The following is a 16,972-nucleotide window of genomic DNA, read 5'->3' on the forward strand; positions in this document are numbered from 1 at the left end:
CTAGAGTGTGAGTTCCATAAGGACAGGCAGGTATGTTGGCGGCTGTTGCATCCACTGCTGTAGACCCTGGCACCAGGTCTGGTGGGGAGTTAGCCCTCAGTAGATACGGATGGGTGAATGGATTGATGGGTGGGTAGGTGCGATGCAGTGATTTGTGGGCAGAGTAGGTGTGTGCCAAGCATGGGCTATGGGACATGTGAGTCCCAAAGCCTGAGGATTCCTTGGAGGAACCAGGCTCAGAGCATTGGATAGGGAAGGTGGGGGGCCCTCAGGACAGCGGCAAGAACTGAGCAGAGGTGTGGATGTGGGAATGGCATGGAGGGATTCAGGAGGGCAGTGAGGGGCCTGCTGGAGGCTGGAAAGGCAAGCCAGACTCCCCTCCATCATCAGATCACAGCCCCAGAAGGTAGGGTGTAAACTGAGTCCTTCCTGAAGCTGGCAATAAAGACCACGGCAGGGAGTGAGACGGGGGCAGTGGCAGAGGTCTTGAGTGCAGGCTGGAGACAATGAGCACTTCTTCATCGTCCCTTTCCTGCTTTACAGCTGCATTTTGGTGAATATGAAAAGATGGCTGTGACTCTGGCCGCATCCCCTGTTCCTCCCCTGGGCCCCTGGGTTCTGGCTGGGTCAGCTCCCTCTACGCCAGGGGCAGCAGCTTTATCCAGAGCCTGGAGAGGGCGGAGTGGGGGAGCAGGAGATGAGGATTTTTGCATGCACATGCACACACACCCTCCCAGACAGCTTTGTCACCCAAGTGGATCTTGCTCTTCCGCCTGGGCTGATTACCTTCAGGGGTGGGTGGGCATGGGGGTGGTGGTGCAATTTTCTTCCCATGAAAGGTCAGAGGGCAGAACAAATGCATGCAGGAGTGATGGAAAATTAGAACCTTTTGCTAGGCTGGGTCAGAAACTGCCTGTCCCACGTTAAACAATTCAAAAGATTTTTAAAAACATAATAAATATTTTAGAGTAGGACGCAAAATGTGCCTACAGTTTTAGGATCAAACACTGGACTTCAGAGGCATCTGTGCCCCTGGCTGGGGGCTGCGCACCAGTCTTCTGTGTTCTGTCTCTCTGGGGTTACTGGTTCACTCTCTGCCCCTGGCTTCCAGGCATTTCTCCATGAAAGTTTCCCCAGCTTCTGCTGGGCCCAGTCTGAGCAGGGGTGTCGGGTAGCAGGTACAGATGAATCAGTTTGTCACCCGATGTTCATTGAGGACCCACCATGCACTGTGCAGTGTTGTAGGTGTTGGGGTACAGCAGGGAGCAAGATGGATGACAGTCCCTGCCCTTATGGAGCTGACATTCTCGGGGGAGAGGTAGACACTAAAGAATTAAACACACACACACACACAATGTATGTGGTTAAGTTCAATGAGGAAAGATAAAATGGAAAGGGGCACAGAGGGTGACAGGACAGGAGCAGGGACATCTGAGCACAGACATTCTAGGGGGAAGGCAGGGAGCCGTGTACAGAGAGGAGAGTTCCAGATGGGCAAACAGGCTGTGCAAAAGCCCTGAGGTGGGGACATGTCTAGGATTTGAAGAACAGCAAGAAGGTTCGTGTGGCTGGGGCAGAGTGAATGAGGGGGTGCGTGGGAGGAGAAGGGAGCCTCAAGGCCGGCCCGTGGCTCACTCGGGAGAGTGCAGTGCTGATAACAACAAGGCCACGGGTTCGGATCCCTATATAGGGATGGCCAGTTCACTCACTTTGGGAGAGTGTGGTCCTGACAACACCAAGTCAAGGGTTAAGATCCCTTTAGCGGTCATCTTTAAAAAAAAAAAAAGAAGGGGGCCTCAAGGTGATAGGTGGATCCTGTGGGGACTTGTGGGCCATGAGGAGTTTTGGGGGCCAGCAAAGAGTTTAAAGATGTCAGCTCTAGAGTGGGTCAGACTGTTTTCTGGGCCCAGCTGTGCTTGACCTTAGTGAGAGATTTCACATTTGTAGTTTCCACATCTGCAGAATGTGGATCAGAATAGCCACTCCACCGAAGTTGCAGGCAGCCCATGAGCTCAACGTCGGCATCTGCGCGGGGTCCTGGGTCCCCTCACGGTGCTGGTAGCAGTGTGAGTAATGGAGCTGAGCCTCAGTAAGCCATATTTAATGGCAGGGACTGGTTTTCAACCATCTTTTCTGCTGTGGACTGTCTTACCAAAGGCCTGTGGAAGGGCAGATAAGCAGCTGTGAGGACCCGGGAGCCCCACTTTGTGCTGTCTCCCACTGAAGGTCAAATGGGGGTGGGGACCCTCACTCTCAGGAGAGACCAGGGCAGGAGAGGAAAGGCAAGGAGGACAGGGAGGGAGCGAGAAAGGGATGGAGTCCAGGAGCAGCCTTGGAGATGGTGATGATGATGATGATGGTAATAGACAAAACCAACAAAATCACTACAGCCCTCAAGGGCAGGACAGGCAAGTAAGAGCCCAGTCTTCAGTGGCCAACTGCCCAGATGCCCTGGCTTCCCCTCTCTGGGCTACACTTTCCCCATCTGTGAACTGGGTCAATGAAAATACCTGTCTCACAGGTTAGTTGTCAGGATGGAATGGGATTGGGCACAAAGAGCAGGGCCTGGCTCACACTGATCTCCACAGTCGCCGCAGCTGTTACTCTGAGAACTGGCCGGGGCATGGGCTCTGCATTGGACAGGTCTGGCGTCTGTTGTCCACTCTGCCACCTAGCTGTGTCACCTGAGCAAGTGGGGTGCCCTCTATGGGTCTTGTTTTCCTTGTCTGTGATGTGGGGCTCATAACAACCCATTCCTCCTGGGTCAGATGCGCAGGTTACATGAAGGACTCTGGGTGAAGTGCTTAGCAGAGGGAAAGCACATAGTAGGTGCTAAGTGCAGGCCGCTGTCATAATGGGGACCAATGTTTACTGTTAGCACATACTCTGTGCACTTTGCCTTGACTCCAATCCTAATGGCCCACTCTGGGCCAGGCCATCAGTGCCTTGTGTTCCCTGTGACTCCTTACAAAAACTCCAGAAAGCAGCTGCTGTCATTGCCCTCAGAGGAGGAAACTGAGACACAGAGTAGCTGAATTGCTTGCCCGGGGCCACCTGTTGGGGCATCCCTACCTCACAGATACAAAGCGAGGTTACACAGTGCACAGCAGCGAGCCAGTTTTGAGCCCTGGCCTGGGACTCCAGCACCGGCTCCTCTCCCTCCCTCCCAGGCCTGGCTCTGGTTCTGGCTCTGTGGCCTCCAGGAGGTCAGGAGCCTTGTGCTGGGAAGGGAGGGCCTGGTCCGGGAGCTGCTGGGCTTGGAGCTGCCTGGGAGGGCCAGGGTGGGGCTCCTGCCTGGTCTTTATAAACATGGTCAGTTCCTCTATTTGTCCTGCCCTCTATGTGGTGCCCAGAGGGAAGGGGTGGCCCCAGGCAAATATCCGGAGGTGTGCCCCTCCATCCCCTTCCACTGCAGGGTCACATGGGTTGCAGTGAGAGGGGTGTGGGGGTGTATGGGCAGGGGTTCCAGTCTGTGGCAGGGTGGGAGGGCAGACTGCCACAGGACAGCCCCGCCCCTGCACTGCCAGCTGGCCTGGCTGCCCCATCTTCCAGGCAGCCTCCTGCCCAGCCCCACCAGTCTTGCTACCTGTAGATCTGCCCCTCCCTCTCCTGGGCATAGTGAGGGGTCACATGGCTGATCCTATTACTGCAGGGGGCCGTGGGAGCTGCTTTGGTGCCCCAGGTGTTGGGAGGAGTGGACTGGATGGGCCAGCCAAGTTCAAGGTTTGGAAGCAGGGCTGGGTGTGGAGCCAAATGGGAGGGGTCATCTGGAAAGACAGGCTATAGGACGTGGGGCACAGATCTAGAGTGACAGAGCAGGAGAAACTGTCAGGGCTATAGGAACGACCCTAGGAGCTGGAACTAGAAAGACCAAGAACCAAGGGCAGAGAAGACCAGAGAGGGAGGGAGCAGAGAGTAGTTTGAGACCAGCGTTAGGTGGCCAGGGATGGAAGGTTGAAGGGAAAGATGGACAGTGTTCAGGGTGCTTGCACTGGGGAGAGACACTGAAGGGACTCCTGACTTGGGGTTAGGGAAGGGGCTGGGGCAGAGGCAAACAGGGCCCCATCCTGCCTGGGGCTGCCCCACCTCACATTTAGGCACCCCAGGCCCCAGAGCAAGCAGGGAAACTGGGCCAGCTGGGGGAGCCCTGGCCAGGCCTAGCTCTGACCACCACTGGCCTCTTGGGACCAGTTGAGACAGGTTGGCTGCTGGGTCCCCACCCACCTCCCACTGAGCTCCCACTGCCAAACCGGTTTCCCTGGATGGCTACCCACTGATGATCCTACCTCTGGGCTAGGAGTGGTGGCCAAACCATCCAGAGCTGCTCCCACAGGACCAGGCACTGGAGGGGGCCACGTGGTTGTAGACACACTGTGAGTTTCTTCTCACTAGGTCCACAAAGCTTACTGGGCTTGGTGCCGACTCTGTGCTGGGCACTGTGCCATGCGCTGGGGAGCCAGCTGGGAACAAGGCAGCAATCCCCAGCAGCACATTGCTCCTCGTCCTCTGGGTCTCAGCTTACATGGCCCCTCCACTGGGAAGCCTCCCTTCCTTATCCCACCCTGCCATCCCCACAGGCTGGGTCTGGCTTTCCTCCTGACCCTAGCCCTGACCACTTTTTGTCTGTCACTGTCTGGGGACAGGTCTGTCAGCCCCACATAGGCACCCCATGACGTCAGAGGCTATCTAGGTCACCATTGTGTCCCTGGCAACAGCCAACATAGGGCTGGGCACAAAAGAGGCCTTTTGGTGAGTTATTACTGAATGAATGAATGGCTGAATGAGTGAATGGGTGTTTTCTTCCCATTTTACAGATGAGTAACCCAAAGCCACAAGAGGAGACGTCACCCATCCGAGGGCACTTCTAGCCCAGCCGGCATCACACCAGGTCTGCATGACTCCAGGGCCCAAGTGTGGGACAGCTGGGGTGGAGCATCCAACAGGGGGCAGGACCTCCTTTCTCAGGCACTGATGGAGCAAGCCTAGTAATCTCGGTAGCCCAACTGATGGGCATCCCAGTGTGCCCAGTGGAGCTCTTTGCTCTATTCACTCCTTTACTCCTCACAGCAGCCCTGAGGGGTTGATCCTAGGCATAGAGAGGTTACATCATTTGCTCAAGGTCACAGGTAGTGAATAAGGAGAGAGATTTGTGCTCTGGCCATCTGGACCCCCTTCCCATCATTTCTCTGGGCTCCCTATGGGACATCATTGTTAGCATGCTCCCCTTTTTTAAATCGACTTTTTTTGAGCATCTCCTTTGTGCCTGGTACTGTTTTAAGTGCCTGACTGAAGACCGCAGACCCTAAAGATAGGGGCATGTTGCAGTGAGGATGCCTGGGCGTCCTGCCTATGACAGGGGCTCAGTAACCCTTTGTCAAGTGAGTAACTGAAGGTGTGTGGCGGGCTGAGCCCAAACTCAGGGCTGGGCAAGCGGGGTGGTTGTGTCCAGGCCTTCAGTGACTGTTCATTGAGCACACACAGTGTGCCAGGCATGGGAGTGGGCACAGGGGAAACTGAGTAGATGAGGCCTGGCCCATGACACAGACTTTTTAGTGGTGGGGAGTGTAGATGCTGAATGAGTAAACACGAGAATGAACAACAGAAGTTCACAAGTTAAAATGCTGTGAAGGTGATGTGGTGGAGGGTTGGTGGGACATGGGGGCTGGAGGAGGGAGCCGTGTGTGGACACAGGGGTAGAGTATTCCAGGTAGAGGGAATAGCCTGTGCAAGGCCCTGAAGTTTTGAGGGGCAGATGAGAACAGAGAGGTGATAGGGGCAGATCTTGTGGGGCTTGGTGGGCTACAGGGAGGATGCTGGCTTTCACGCTGCATGAGACAGAGCCACAGGAGGGCTCTGAGCAGGGGAGGGACCTGACCTGACTCGTCTCCCCCTGGCTGCATGTGAGGAACCGATTGTGGAGGCAGCAGGGAGACCCAGGAGGGAGCTGCTGCCTCCTGTTGGCCCAAGAGGGAGACGAGGATGGACAGAACCCGGGGCAGGGGCAGAGGAGGGGGAGAAATGGAGGGGTTTGGGTCACTTGACAGTGACCCTGCCGGTGGTTCCCTCCCACAGGCCCCCTGGTAGGAGCCCAAGCCTCAGCCCTCAGGTCCTGAGACCCTGACACCATGTTTGGGAAGAGGAAGAAGCGGGTGGAGATCTCGGCCCCATCCAACTTCGAGCACCGCGTGCACACAGGCTTTGACCAGCATGAGCAGAAATTCACAGGGCTGCCCCGTCAGTGGCAGAGCCTGATCGAGGAGTCGGCTCGCCGGCCCAAGCCCCTTGTCGACCCCGCGTGCATCACCTCCATCCAGCCTGGGGCCCCCAAGGTATGACAGCACCCACCACCACCTCCCCTGACCCACACCGATCCCACAGAGCAGTCCCAACCCCACACTTGACCCTGGGGCCAACACCTCCTCCTCACTGACCTCCCCCACACCCCATCCTAATCTTTGGGCTAACGCTGGCCTTTACCCACCAGCCCTCAACCCTGAGAACCCCAGGATCACCCCAATCTGAAGCCCTCTCTGGCCCCTCCGACAGTCCCCACACCAGCCTCCAAGTCTTACCCTATCCCAGAGCTCACCTTGTGCTCTACTCCTGTCCCCAATACCACACACTTGTCCTTTAGCCTTTCCAGAGCTCTCATAGCGGGGACACTGGGGAGAGACCCATTCCCAGATAGTGACAGCCCCAAGTGGTCAGGGCTGGGAAGCAGGAGCCCAGAGAAGACCCCTGACTCAGGCCAGGTTCCAGGTGAGCTTCTTGGAGGAGGGGACGCCTGAGCTGAGCTGAAGGGCTGATGAGGAGTGATTGAGGCAAGTGATGAGGAAGCCAGGGCCTTCGTGGAGAAGATAGCTCAGGTGAAGCACTGGGGGTTTCTTGGTTTAGGAGTGTTTTTCCCCTTGCCATTGTGAATAAAATGGCGGGGTTGGGATTTGAACCGAGGTCTGATTCCAAGGCCCATGCTCTTAACCCCCGTCCTGCCTCCATATGAAATTCTAAAAGTTGGGGTCCCTGTGCCCATGCATGACCTGAGGCTGTCTCGATGGTGGGTGTAAGCCCACACTGGGCCTGGTGAAGGCAGCTTCAGAGCATGGACTTTATCCCCAGGACAGTGGGGACCCGGAAGGGCTGCAGGCCAGGAAGAACCCTGCCAGATTTGTTCCGAGTGGTGGAGATGGGTGTGCCTGTCGATCAGCAGGCTTAGTGCCCTGCGCCAACCTGGGCTGACTCATCCTGTCCCAGTGCCCAGCCCAGGCCAGGCAGGGAGGAGGCTGAGGTCAGCAAGCTGGTCATAGACAGTGCGGGCTCTTAATCCGGCAGCCCACGGAGGGGTCTGTGTGGCCCATGCAGGGTGCTTTTGAATACTTTGACTTCTTTGCCACCACTTAAAAAGTAAGAGACTCACATCCCAATCTATACATCTGGCTTCTTGTGACACACAGCTACAGCTGAGTGGCAACTGCCTCCATTAGTCGGGCACTGGCTCTTCCAGGCCCGTGGGCCCCACCTGGCCCACCCCAGCCCCATGCCCTGCCTGGCCCCATGACCACTTGCACGTAGGTTTTATCCACAATAGGGTGCCTCCCAAAATCTAACCCCTGCTTGGCACTTGTGTTTCCTGCCCTTGGCCAGGAATCTCCCCAGTCCCCAGGGTCTTCTGGACCCCTTGTTCTAACACCAACTGTGAGTCTGCCTTGTTTTCCCAGAGCCCTTGGGCAAGGCCAGGCTTCCAAGCTGGCAGCCCCTGCCCAGGGGAGGCAGGAGCAGTGGCAGGCCACACAGGGACTCTGTGGCCTATAGGTGGATTTTGTGAGGTCATTGTTTTCTTCACATTAGAGGCTGTCCTCAGGCTTTAGGACTTCTGGCAGCCCTGGCCCCCCAGTGATTGACAACAGTGGGGCAGGTCCCCATGTTCTCGGCTCGCTGTAGCCTCTGTCCAGCCCACCTCACTCACTCACTCAACTGGTTCAGCAAATGTTTACTGAGCACCTTTTTTGTGCCAGACTCTGATCTAGGTGCTGAGAAGTAGCAGGACTGGAAATAGACAAGAAGAAAAAAAATCACTGCCCTCAGGAACATTCCACTGGGCAGAGACAGGCAATGGACAGATACACACATGCTTTGTGTCAGCGGGCGTTAAGTGCTCTAGAAAAAAAAGAAAGCAGGAAGGGGGATGGAGAGTGTCAGGGGCTGGCATTTTAGACCATGGGTGGTCAGCAAAAGTCTCTCTTAGAAGCTGAGTTTTGACCTGAAGGAGGGGTGGGAGGGAGCCATGGGGACACTTGGGGGAGGATGTTCCAGGCAGAGAGAATAGCCAGTGCAAGGCCCTGCGGTAGGAGTGTGCCTGTTTAGGGAGCAGTGAAGAGGCCCGTGTACCTGGAACAGAGTGCGACGGGGAAGCCCAGGAGGCCACAGCTCAGCATTCCAGGGGAGACAGGGTGGTGGCCCTGATGATGAGGACTGGGTGGATTCAGAGGGCACTTGACCCTCTGCCTGGTGCCCGTGTGCATTTGCATTTGCCACGCTGCTCTGGGGCCTTCTTGCCCTCTCCTTTGGGCCCAGGCCTCTTGGACTATCCCTGTACTCCACCCTCGATCCCCAGGGGAGCCAAGATCGTGCTTTTGGGGTTATCAGCCCTAGAGGCCTGCAGGAGAGGAAGTGCCAAGCTCTGCCCTGGCCCCAGCATCCTGTAATTGCAACTCTCTAGGGCTCATTATGGGGTGGGTTGGCTTCTGCCCTCCCACCCCTTCACCCCACAGGGCATGACTCTTCCCCCCAGTCCTGGGAGTAGGAGGAAAAAAAAGGAGGGTGTGTCTCAAGAGCACTACCCAGCCCTGCGGTTGGTGGGGGGTGACAGCCTGCCAGGGGGCGATCTCTTCTTCAGCCACCTGCAGTTGAGTTCTCGGTGGTAGGAGGGCCTGCAGGCCTCCCTGGTCCTGTCCCCACCTGCCCACCCCCTCATCACCCCATGGCATTTCTTCATTCGTCTCTGTCTTGTCTCTCTATGTGTGTGTGTTGTGTTGTGCATGTCCTGTGTCCCCCTCCTCCTTGCCCGGCCCCCACTCCATTGCCCTGGACCCAAGACCATCGTGAGGGGCAGCAGGGGTGCCAGGGATGGGGCGCTCACGCTGCTGCTGGACGAGTTTGAGAACATGTCGGTGACACGCTCCAACTCCCTGCGGAGAGACAGCCCGCCACCACCTGCCCGTGCCCGCCAGGAGAACGGGATGCTGGAGGAGCAGGCTGCCGCGGCCAGAAAGGGCCCTGAGAAGGCGGGCGGCCGAGGCCGGGTGGCCGGTCGCAGCGAGGCGGGTGGTGGCAGTGGTGAGAGGCGGCGGGCAGGGCCGGAGAAGAGGCCCAAGTCTTCCAGGGAGGGCTCAGGGGGGCCCCAGGAGTCCTCCCGGGACAAACGCCCCCACTCTGGGCCTGATGTCGGCACCCCCCAGCCTGCCGGTCTGGCCAGTGGGGCGAAACTGGCAGCTGGCCGGCCCTTTAACACGTACCCGCGTGCAGATACGGACCACCCATCCCGGGGTGCCCAGGTAACCCACCCCTGCCCCAGTAGCCCCTGTTCCCTTCCCATGCCTCCTGTTCCCTACCCTTCGGCTTCAGCCATGCCCCCCACCCCCCACTGTGCATCTCTCATCCTGACCACTCATGTGTCTGTGGCCTCTCTCCTGCTCAGGGAGCAGAGCTGGCCCCCTGGCCCCTCCACTGACAGCTGCCTCTTTCTTCTGTTGCAGGGGGAACATCGTGACATGGTCCCTAATGGGCCATCTGCTGGGGGCCTGGCTGTCCCCCAGTCCTCGTCCTCCCGGCCTCCTGCCCGAACCCGTGGCCCCCCCAGCCCTGGAGTGCTGGGTCCCCATGCCTCTGAGCCCCAGCTGGCCCCTCCCGCCCGCACCCTCACTGCACCTGCTGCCCCCACCATCCCTGCCGTCCCTGGGCCCCCTGGTCCCCGCTCGCCACAGCGGGAACCACAGCGAGTATCCCACGAGCAGTTCCGGGCTGCCCTACAGCTGGTGGTGGACCCAGGTGACCCTCGCTCCTACCTAGACAACTTCATCAAGATCGGAGAGGGCTCCACGGGCATCGTGTGCATTGCCACTGTGCGCAGTTCAGGCAAGCTGGTGGCTGTCAAGAAGATGGACCTGCGCAAGCAGCAGAGGCGCGAGCTGCTCTTCAACGAGGTGGGCAGGAGCAGCACCCAGCCTGTGGCCCTCCTGTTCTTCCTTGTCCCTGTCTTCATCTTTCTTCTCTGTGTTCTTCTACCGTCTGGGCCAGGCCCTGAGAGGTGGGAGTGGGAGTGGGAGAGGCTCTTTAAGGCCCGACTCCTTTCCTCACTCCTCTCCTCTTCATGCCTTCATTAGGGTGTCTCCTTTGTCCCCAGTATAAGGTTCCTGCCTCTGTGTCCTAACAATACTCACTCCCACATCTCTGTCCCCAGACCCAGGGTCCCTCAGCTCGCTGAACCCCTGCCTCTGTGTCCTTTGGGTCCCTCCACCCGAGTCCCTGCCAACCTCCACGGTATCTCCCCCAGACCTACTCCTCTGGCTCCCTGCCTCAGGGAGGGCTCCCTGCCTCAGGGAGGCCTCCCCAACCCTGTCTCCAGACCTGGACCCTCCTTCTGTTTCCTCCCCCAGCCAGTCAGGCTGTCTATTCCTCCCCCACCCCATGCAGCCTCCTCCCCGTCCACTCCCCCGCCTCCCCTCTTGAGCATCCCTTCAGCGTGCCCCACACAGCAGCCGAAGGGATCTTTCTGACATGCAGGCCTGCCGTGGCCACTCTCACACTTTACAGACCCTTGCAGTCCTCCACCGCCCCATGCCCTCAGGATAAAGTCCTGGCCCCTTTGCTAGGCATTTGAAGCCTTTGTTGACCTGGCCCCCTTCTAGGCACTTGGGTTTATCCAGCTTCCAGCCTTGGCTCTTGGTGGCCTCTTTGCTGGGGAACTCATTACAATTACAAAGGCAGATTCCTGGCTCCTTCCCCAAGAGGAATCTGTATGAGAAGCCCACGCTGCCCCACCCCACTCTGATGCAGGAGTCCCTGGAGGATGTCAGGCCTGGAGGTTATCCAGGTGCCCACTCCTGCCTCCCTGTCTCTCAATAGTTCCTCTCTTCTTCAGCCCTGCCTCCCCCACCTCGTATTATAGTGCTCCCCTGTACCATGAACTTCTGCTTAATATGGTCCCCTGTTTCCCCACCACCCCACCCAGCCCTGCTTCACACCTTTCCCTTGCTGGTCCTTTTGCACCTGGAATTCTTCATCCTTCCTCCAACACACACACACCTTTTATTTTAACCTTGCCTAATACCTGCATGTCCTTTTTATCTCCCCTATGCTTGGACACACTCTTTCCACCTCCCTCCCCCAACACCAGCCTGGTCATCAGGGCTGCTCAGAGACTAGCCCAAGACTAGTCAGAGATTGGTGTGTGCATGGGGTGGGATGGGGGCATCAGGCCTCAAGCTGGTTTCGAGGTCAAGTGGCTTTGGCAGTAGGGGTGGGCAGTTCAGGGGGACCCTGATGAACAAAAGTGAGAGGTTGAACCAGCCTGGGCTGGAGAGGGAGGTAGGGGGGTGGGTGGTTGTAGCCGGCTCTGAAGGCAGGGGCTTGGTGGTCCTCCCTCCTTCCTGGCTCCCTCTGCTGACTCAGCCTCCTGGGCCTAGGTGGTGATCATGCGGGACTACCAGCATGAGAACGTGGTGGAGATGTACAACAGCTACCTGGTGGGAGATGAGCTCTGGGTGGTGATGGAGTTCCTCGAGGGAGGTGCCCTCACCGACATCGTCACCCACACCAGGTACTGCCAGGAAGCTGCACCCAGGCTGCTGACTCCCCAGGCTCCCTAGGATGGAGCTGGCTCCCCTCAGACCTCTCCTGTGCTAGGACTAAGTCCCCTTCAGACCACTTGGGGTAGGGCCGTGTCCTCAAAGCCAGCAGTGCTGTGTCCTCCTTAGGCCCCCAGGATTGGGTCATGTCTTCTTAGATTCCTTCTCCCCAAGGGAGGTCTGTCCACACCCCCATCCCGAGGAAGGGCTGCGCCCCCTCACACCCCTGGGGTGGGGGGCCCTGTGTGCCCAGCTGCTTACCACCACCCCATACAGGATGAACGAGGAGCAGATTGCTGCCGTGTGCCTGGCCGTGCTGCAGGCCTTGTCTGTGCTCCACGCCCAGGGTGTCATCCACCGGGACATCAAGAGTGACTCAATCCTGCTGACCCATGATGGCAGGGTGAGGAGGCGGGTGGCCGGGGTGCCTGGGATTCCTGCCAAGTTCCCCCCAGTTTCCTCTTCTGTTAGGGTGGGCTCTGACCCCCAGTGCAGTGGCTTGAGGAGCAGGAAGTTTATCTGTTCCTCATGGAACAGTCAGCCAGAGGTCCAGGTCGGTGGGAGGCCCAGGCTGGCAGGGCTCTGCCTTCAGCACTGAACGCTGGCAACTGTATAGCCCTAGGCCAGAGGAATGGATGTGGCAGACAGCCACAGCCCTCAGCCACATGCTTCTGCCTGCACTGAAAACTGACTTCCAGCTGAGCACCCGGGGGTAGGCTTGGCCCCTAGTCCTGTCACCCATAGTTTAGACTAAGGTTCTGAATCTGGGGCCATGGGTGAGCCTTACAGTGCCCAGAATTTGCACTTGTCATCCAAGGGGGACATGATTTTCTGTGGGAGAGGGCCTTTGGCTTTCACTAAATTCTTACAGAAGTTGGTAATCCCATCCCCGCCCCCAAGGAAAGTTAAGCCCCATCAATCAATAGAGGCAGAGGTAGAGAGAGCTGTTTTTCACTGAGAGTGTGAAAATGTAAGGTCTCCAGATGTGTTCTGGGCGAACATCTGTGAGTTACCCAAAATGGTATGTATGCCATGTGGATATGTTTTCTGGGGGCGAGAAGATCCATGGATATCCTCAAGGGTCTGAAAGGGGCCCACCGTTCCAAAAGTGTAAATCCTGGGTCCTGGGGACTTGGTTGTTGCGGAACATCTCACGTTTCCCAGGTAGAGGGGCATCTAATGTCTCCAGTGTTGCTCTCAAACCTGTGACCTGAAGTCTTGCTTCTTCCAGAGAAGCCGGACCCAGGGCACTGTCTTGTCAGAGCCAGACTGGTCTCAGCTCCCACCCAGTCTTTGTATCTGCAGGACTCAGACCACTTCCCCCAGAGCCCCAGGGAACCTGGTAGCTCCCCCCAGAGCCTGTCAGGAGGGTAGATTGTGTGATCCTGGGGGAGGTGACGTGCCTGAGGGTGCCCCCACCAGGAAGTGGCAAGCTCTGGCTCTGGAGTCCAGCTTTAACCTCCAGGCTGCCTAATGGAGCCAAGCGTGACTGTGTCCGAGGCCAAGGAATTAAGTAGGTGGATGCCTCTGCTGCCCTCCCCCTGTTCTAGCACCACTGACCCTGCCTGCCCTGTCCCAGGTGAAGCTGTCAGACTTTGGGTTCTGTGCCCAGGTGAGCAAGGAGGTGCCACGGAGGAAGTCACTGGTTGGCACGCCCTACTGGATGGCCCCGGAGCTCATTTCTCGTCTTCCCTATGGGCCAGAGGTGAGCCCAGGGGTGGCCCGCTTGTCCACTGTCAGCATGCGTTTATGTTGTAACAGTCCAGAAACACCTGAGTACTGGGGGTGAAGTGGGGCTCAGTCTGGGGAATGGGTTGCCAGGGATGATTTCATGGAAGAGGAGGTAGGTATGCATGTATTCATTCATTCCTTCATTATTTTGGTTTTGTATTTTAGCAGCTGGCCGGTAAGGAAATCCGAACCCATGACCTTTGCCATTACTAGCACCGTGATCTCCCAAGTAAACTAACCAGCCAGCCCCATTCCTTCATTATTGATTAAATACTAATTCTAAGCCAGGCCCAGTGCTTGGTAGTGGGAACAAAATGCTGAGCAGAAGTGGCCAGGGGCCCTGCTTGACAGCCTGGTGCATTGGCAGGCTTCTGGCTGGTGTGGTCTGAAGACGCTCTTGCAAACACTTTAAAATAAGAGTTCACACATCAAAGTCAGAATTTCCATCCTTTGTTGGAAAGTCAGGAGATCTAAATGCATGGTGTCCAGATTCCCACATGGCAACAATTGGTGGTGCTAAGGGGCTGCTCCCCTTTAGAAAGAACAGGTGCCTTTGTTTAGCCGCTGTCCCTACCCATCCTAGTTGCCTACCCTGACCTGCTTCACTCACTGACGTCACCTGCCTTGCCCTTTGAGCTGTGGCCTGTGGCCCTGAGGATTCCTCTAGTAGTCAGTCAGCAAGACTTGACCCAGTACCTGGCCATGAGAAAGGCGCCCTGGGAAGCACATCATGAGGGACCTCAGGCTGGAGCAGGGTGGCACTGGGAGCAGAGGCTGGTGTGAGAATCTGAGGGGCACCTCCGTTAGGACTGCCTTTGGATGACAAAGCCCAGCTCAGATGGATTTAACAAACATGAAAGCTGTTGGTCCCCAGAACTGTGAACTTTGGGGTGGACAGGCTTCAGGCACAACTGTCCATATGCTCTTACCCTCCCCAGCCCTGATTTTCTCAGTGCCATCTTCACTGAGGCAGGCTGTCCTCTTGTGGGAGCAGAGACTCCCTGTGGCAACTCTGGGACACATCTCCCCACTTATGAGCTTCGCAGTTTTCCTGGATTTGGGCTAAGGTCTCTGGGTTGGTTCTGGTTGGCTCAGCTTGGCCAATTCCTTAACCAGTCATTGTGCCCTGGCTGTGCCAATGCAGCAGCCTGAGTCATGGACCCCACCGCTGGACACAGCAGGGACTAAGGGAGGATGGGAAGGAAACCTGGGTGTGATTAGCCAAAAGGGGAGGGATGCTGGGGGGGCACCATTCAGAGGACTCCCTGGAGGATGAGTACGTGGGGGCTGTCTGGTTGGGCATCCACGAGGGTGTTCTGGGCTCAGGGATGCCAGGAGCAAAGAGGCAAAGGCAGAACTGGGGGCCATCCCCTCTTGGGGCTTCCCTGAGGACTGGCCACCTTTCACTAAGTTGTACCGTCCCTTCCCCCACCCCAGGTGGACATCTGGTCACTGGGGGTAATGGTGATTGAGATGGTGGATGGAGAGCCCCCCTACTTCAATGAGCCACCCCTCAAAGCCATGAAGATGATTCGGGACAACCTGCCACCCCGACTGAAGAACCTGCACAAGGTGGGCCTCTCACTGGCAGGGAGACAATGCACCTGGGCAGAGCTGGGTGTGGATGGGACTGGGGCATGGATAGCACTTACAGTGTGCCGGGCCCCTGCTGCCCTGGGCCTTGCATCTGTGCAAACAGGCCCATAGGGGACTAAGCAGCAGAGACGGCCAAGCCCCCGGGGTTCCCTGTGCCCTCGCCATCCCACAAAGGTGTGCCTAGGCTGGTTGGCTGAACGCACAGTGCAGGGACAGGAACTGGGCCTTCCTGGTGGAGGAATTCCCTGGTGGGAAAGGTGTCTCTAGGGCCCAGCTGCTGCCAGCTCCTTGCCTAACCACGAAAATGGGGAGTAAATGAGCCCTGGGGCCTTTGAGTTTGTTGCTACCCCTGGGGTCAGGCTCCAGACACCCATGACCTCTGTGCCCCTCCCTGAGAGTAGGTCCATCAGCCCATTTGACAGAGGAGGAAATTGTGGCCCTGCAGCAAGTAAGCAGTGGAGCTGGCACTCAGACCCAGCGCCATCGACCCTCTCCCCATAACCCTCCCCCACAGGTGTCGCCATCCCTGAAGGGCTTCCTGGACCGCCTGCTGGTGCGTGACCCAGCCCAGCGGGCAACGGCGGCTGAGCTGCTGAAGCACCCATTCCTGGCCAAGGCGGGGCCGCCCGCCAGCATCGTGCCCCTCATGCGCCAGAACCGCACCAGATGAGGTCCAGCGCCCTGTCCCTGAACCAAAGAGCCCCTTGGGTCATCCCTACCCTGCCGGAGGCCAGTATGGGCCAGCCTCCCCTCTCCTCCCAGCCCAGGAGACACTCCATGTGGCACCACTCTCCTTGCCTGGGCGGGGAGGGGTACATGGGATCCTACTACTGAACTCCGGTTTTGATTTTGTGACTTTTTAAAAAAAACACAGGGACTCGTGGGAGTGAGTGAGGCTCCCAGGACCTTTCTATTCCCCGGGACAGACCCTCCCCTGTGTTCTCCTGTCTCCAGGAAGGACAGGCGGCCCTCCCATCACTGGAAATCCGTGGCGGGGGTCGCTGGGGGTGGAGAGAACACTATGAGATAGGTGTGTGTGTGTGTGCGTGTGTGCGCCCCGAAGGTCCTGCTCCTCTGTCCTCCAGACTGCAAGTGAGTGTCTCTGAGACCTTGCCTGACCTACAGCCCCCTCCCCCCTGAGCCATTGTGGGGGTCGATCATGAATGTCTGAAGAGTGGCCTTTTCCCGTAGCCCTGCACACCCTTTCTGTGGCTGGATGGGGACACAAGAGTCGGGGCCTCCCACCCACCCCAGCCTCTGCAGCAAATGACTACTGCACCTGGACAGCCTCCTTTTTTAGAAGACTATTTATATTGTCATTTTATAACACTAGCCCGTCCCCCCACCCGGGGACAGTTGATCCCTGTCCTGTGGGGTAGCACCAGGGACAGAACCACTGCCTGAAGGATCAGGTTCCTGCCCTGTCAGCACAGCCCTGCTCCCCTCCCTCAAGTTAGTTTTACAATTAAACAATTTCTTGTTTTGTGTGTGTGTGTGTGGTGTGTGAAGGCCACTGGCAGGCTGTCTTGGGCTGGGGCTTAGGGGGAGGGGGTCTGGGGAGGAGAGAGTGAGGCTTGGCTGACCCAGGATTCCAGCCAAGGCAGGACCAGCGTTGTGTGTGGGTGGGTGGGTGGGTGGTGTGTGTGGGTGGGTGGGGAGTTCATTTCAAAGCAGCCAGTAACTGCCCACCCGCTTCCCAGATGGGGGTGGATAACCCCAGCCCTGAAAGCAGCCAGTTTGCCAGAGGCCATGTGCCATGAAGACCAATTTGCCAAATCTGTGATTTCCTGGAAACTTTTAAA

The 16,972-nt window shown here is 57.6% G+C and overlaps 1 protein-coding gene and 1 long non-coding RNA gene across 2 annotated transcripts in view; one reads left to right on the forward strand and one right to left on the reverse strand.

The window, feature by feature from the left end:
- The window catches only part of PAK4 (p21 (RAC1) activated kinase 4), a 46,010-nt gene extending 29,355 nt beyond the window's left edge, over positions 1-16,655 (forward strand). The window contains exons 2-10 of the mRNA XM_063110123.1: positions 4,815-4,888; positions 6,073-6,329; positions 9,093-9,551; positions 9,753-10,199; positions 11,682-11,815; positions 12,120-12,246; positions 13,423-13,548; positions 15,012-15,146; positions 15,685-16,655. Coding sequence (XP_062966193.1) covers positions 6,126-6,329; positions 9,093-9,551; positions 9,753-10,199; positions 11,682-11,815; positions 12,120-12,246; positions 13,423-13,548; positions 15,012-15,146; positions 15,685-15,840 — 1,788 coding nt within the window. The 5' untranslated portion in view covers positions 4,815-4,888; positions 6,073-6,125 and the 3' untranslated portion in view covers positions 15,841-16,655. The remainder of the gene's footprint in view (positions 1-4,814; positions 4,889-6,072; positions 6,330-9,092; positions 9,552-9,752; positions 10,200-11,681; positions 11,816-12,119; positions 12,247-13,422; positions 13,549-15,011; positions 15,147-15,684) is intronic.
- LOC134389015 (uncharacterized) lies at positions 8,030-12,418 on the reverse strand. Its single transcript, XR_010024672.1, has 3 exons — positions 12,105-12,418; positions 10,062-10,296; positions 8,030-8,154 (listed from the first exon to the last, which is right to left on the reverse strand). It is a non-coding gene; the product is annotated as an uncharacterized LOC134389015 (long non-coding RNA).
- Positions 16,656-16,972: the final 317 nt, after the last annotated feature.

This window comes from Cynocephalus volans, chromosome 10, assembly GCF_027409185.1.
Source record: "Cynocephalus volans isolate mCynVol1 chromosome 10, mCynVol1.pri, whole genome shotgun sequence".
Taxonomy (NCBI): Eukaryota; Metazoa; Chordata; class Mammalia; order Dermoptera; family Cynocephalidae; genus Cynocephalus; species Cynocephalus volans.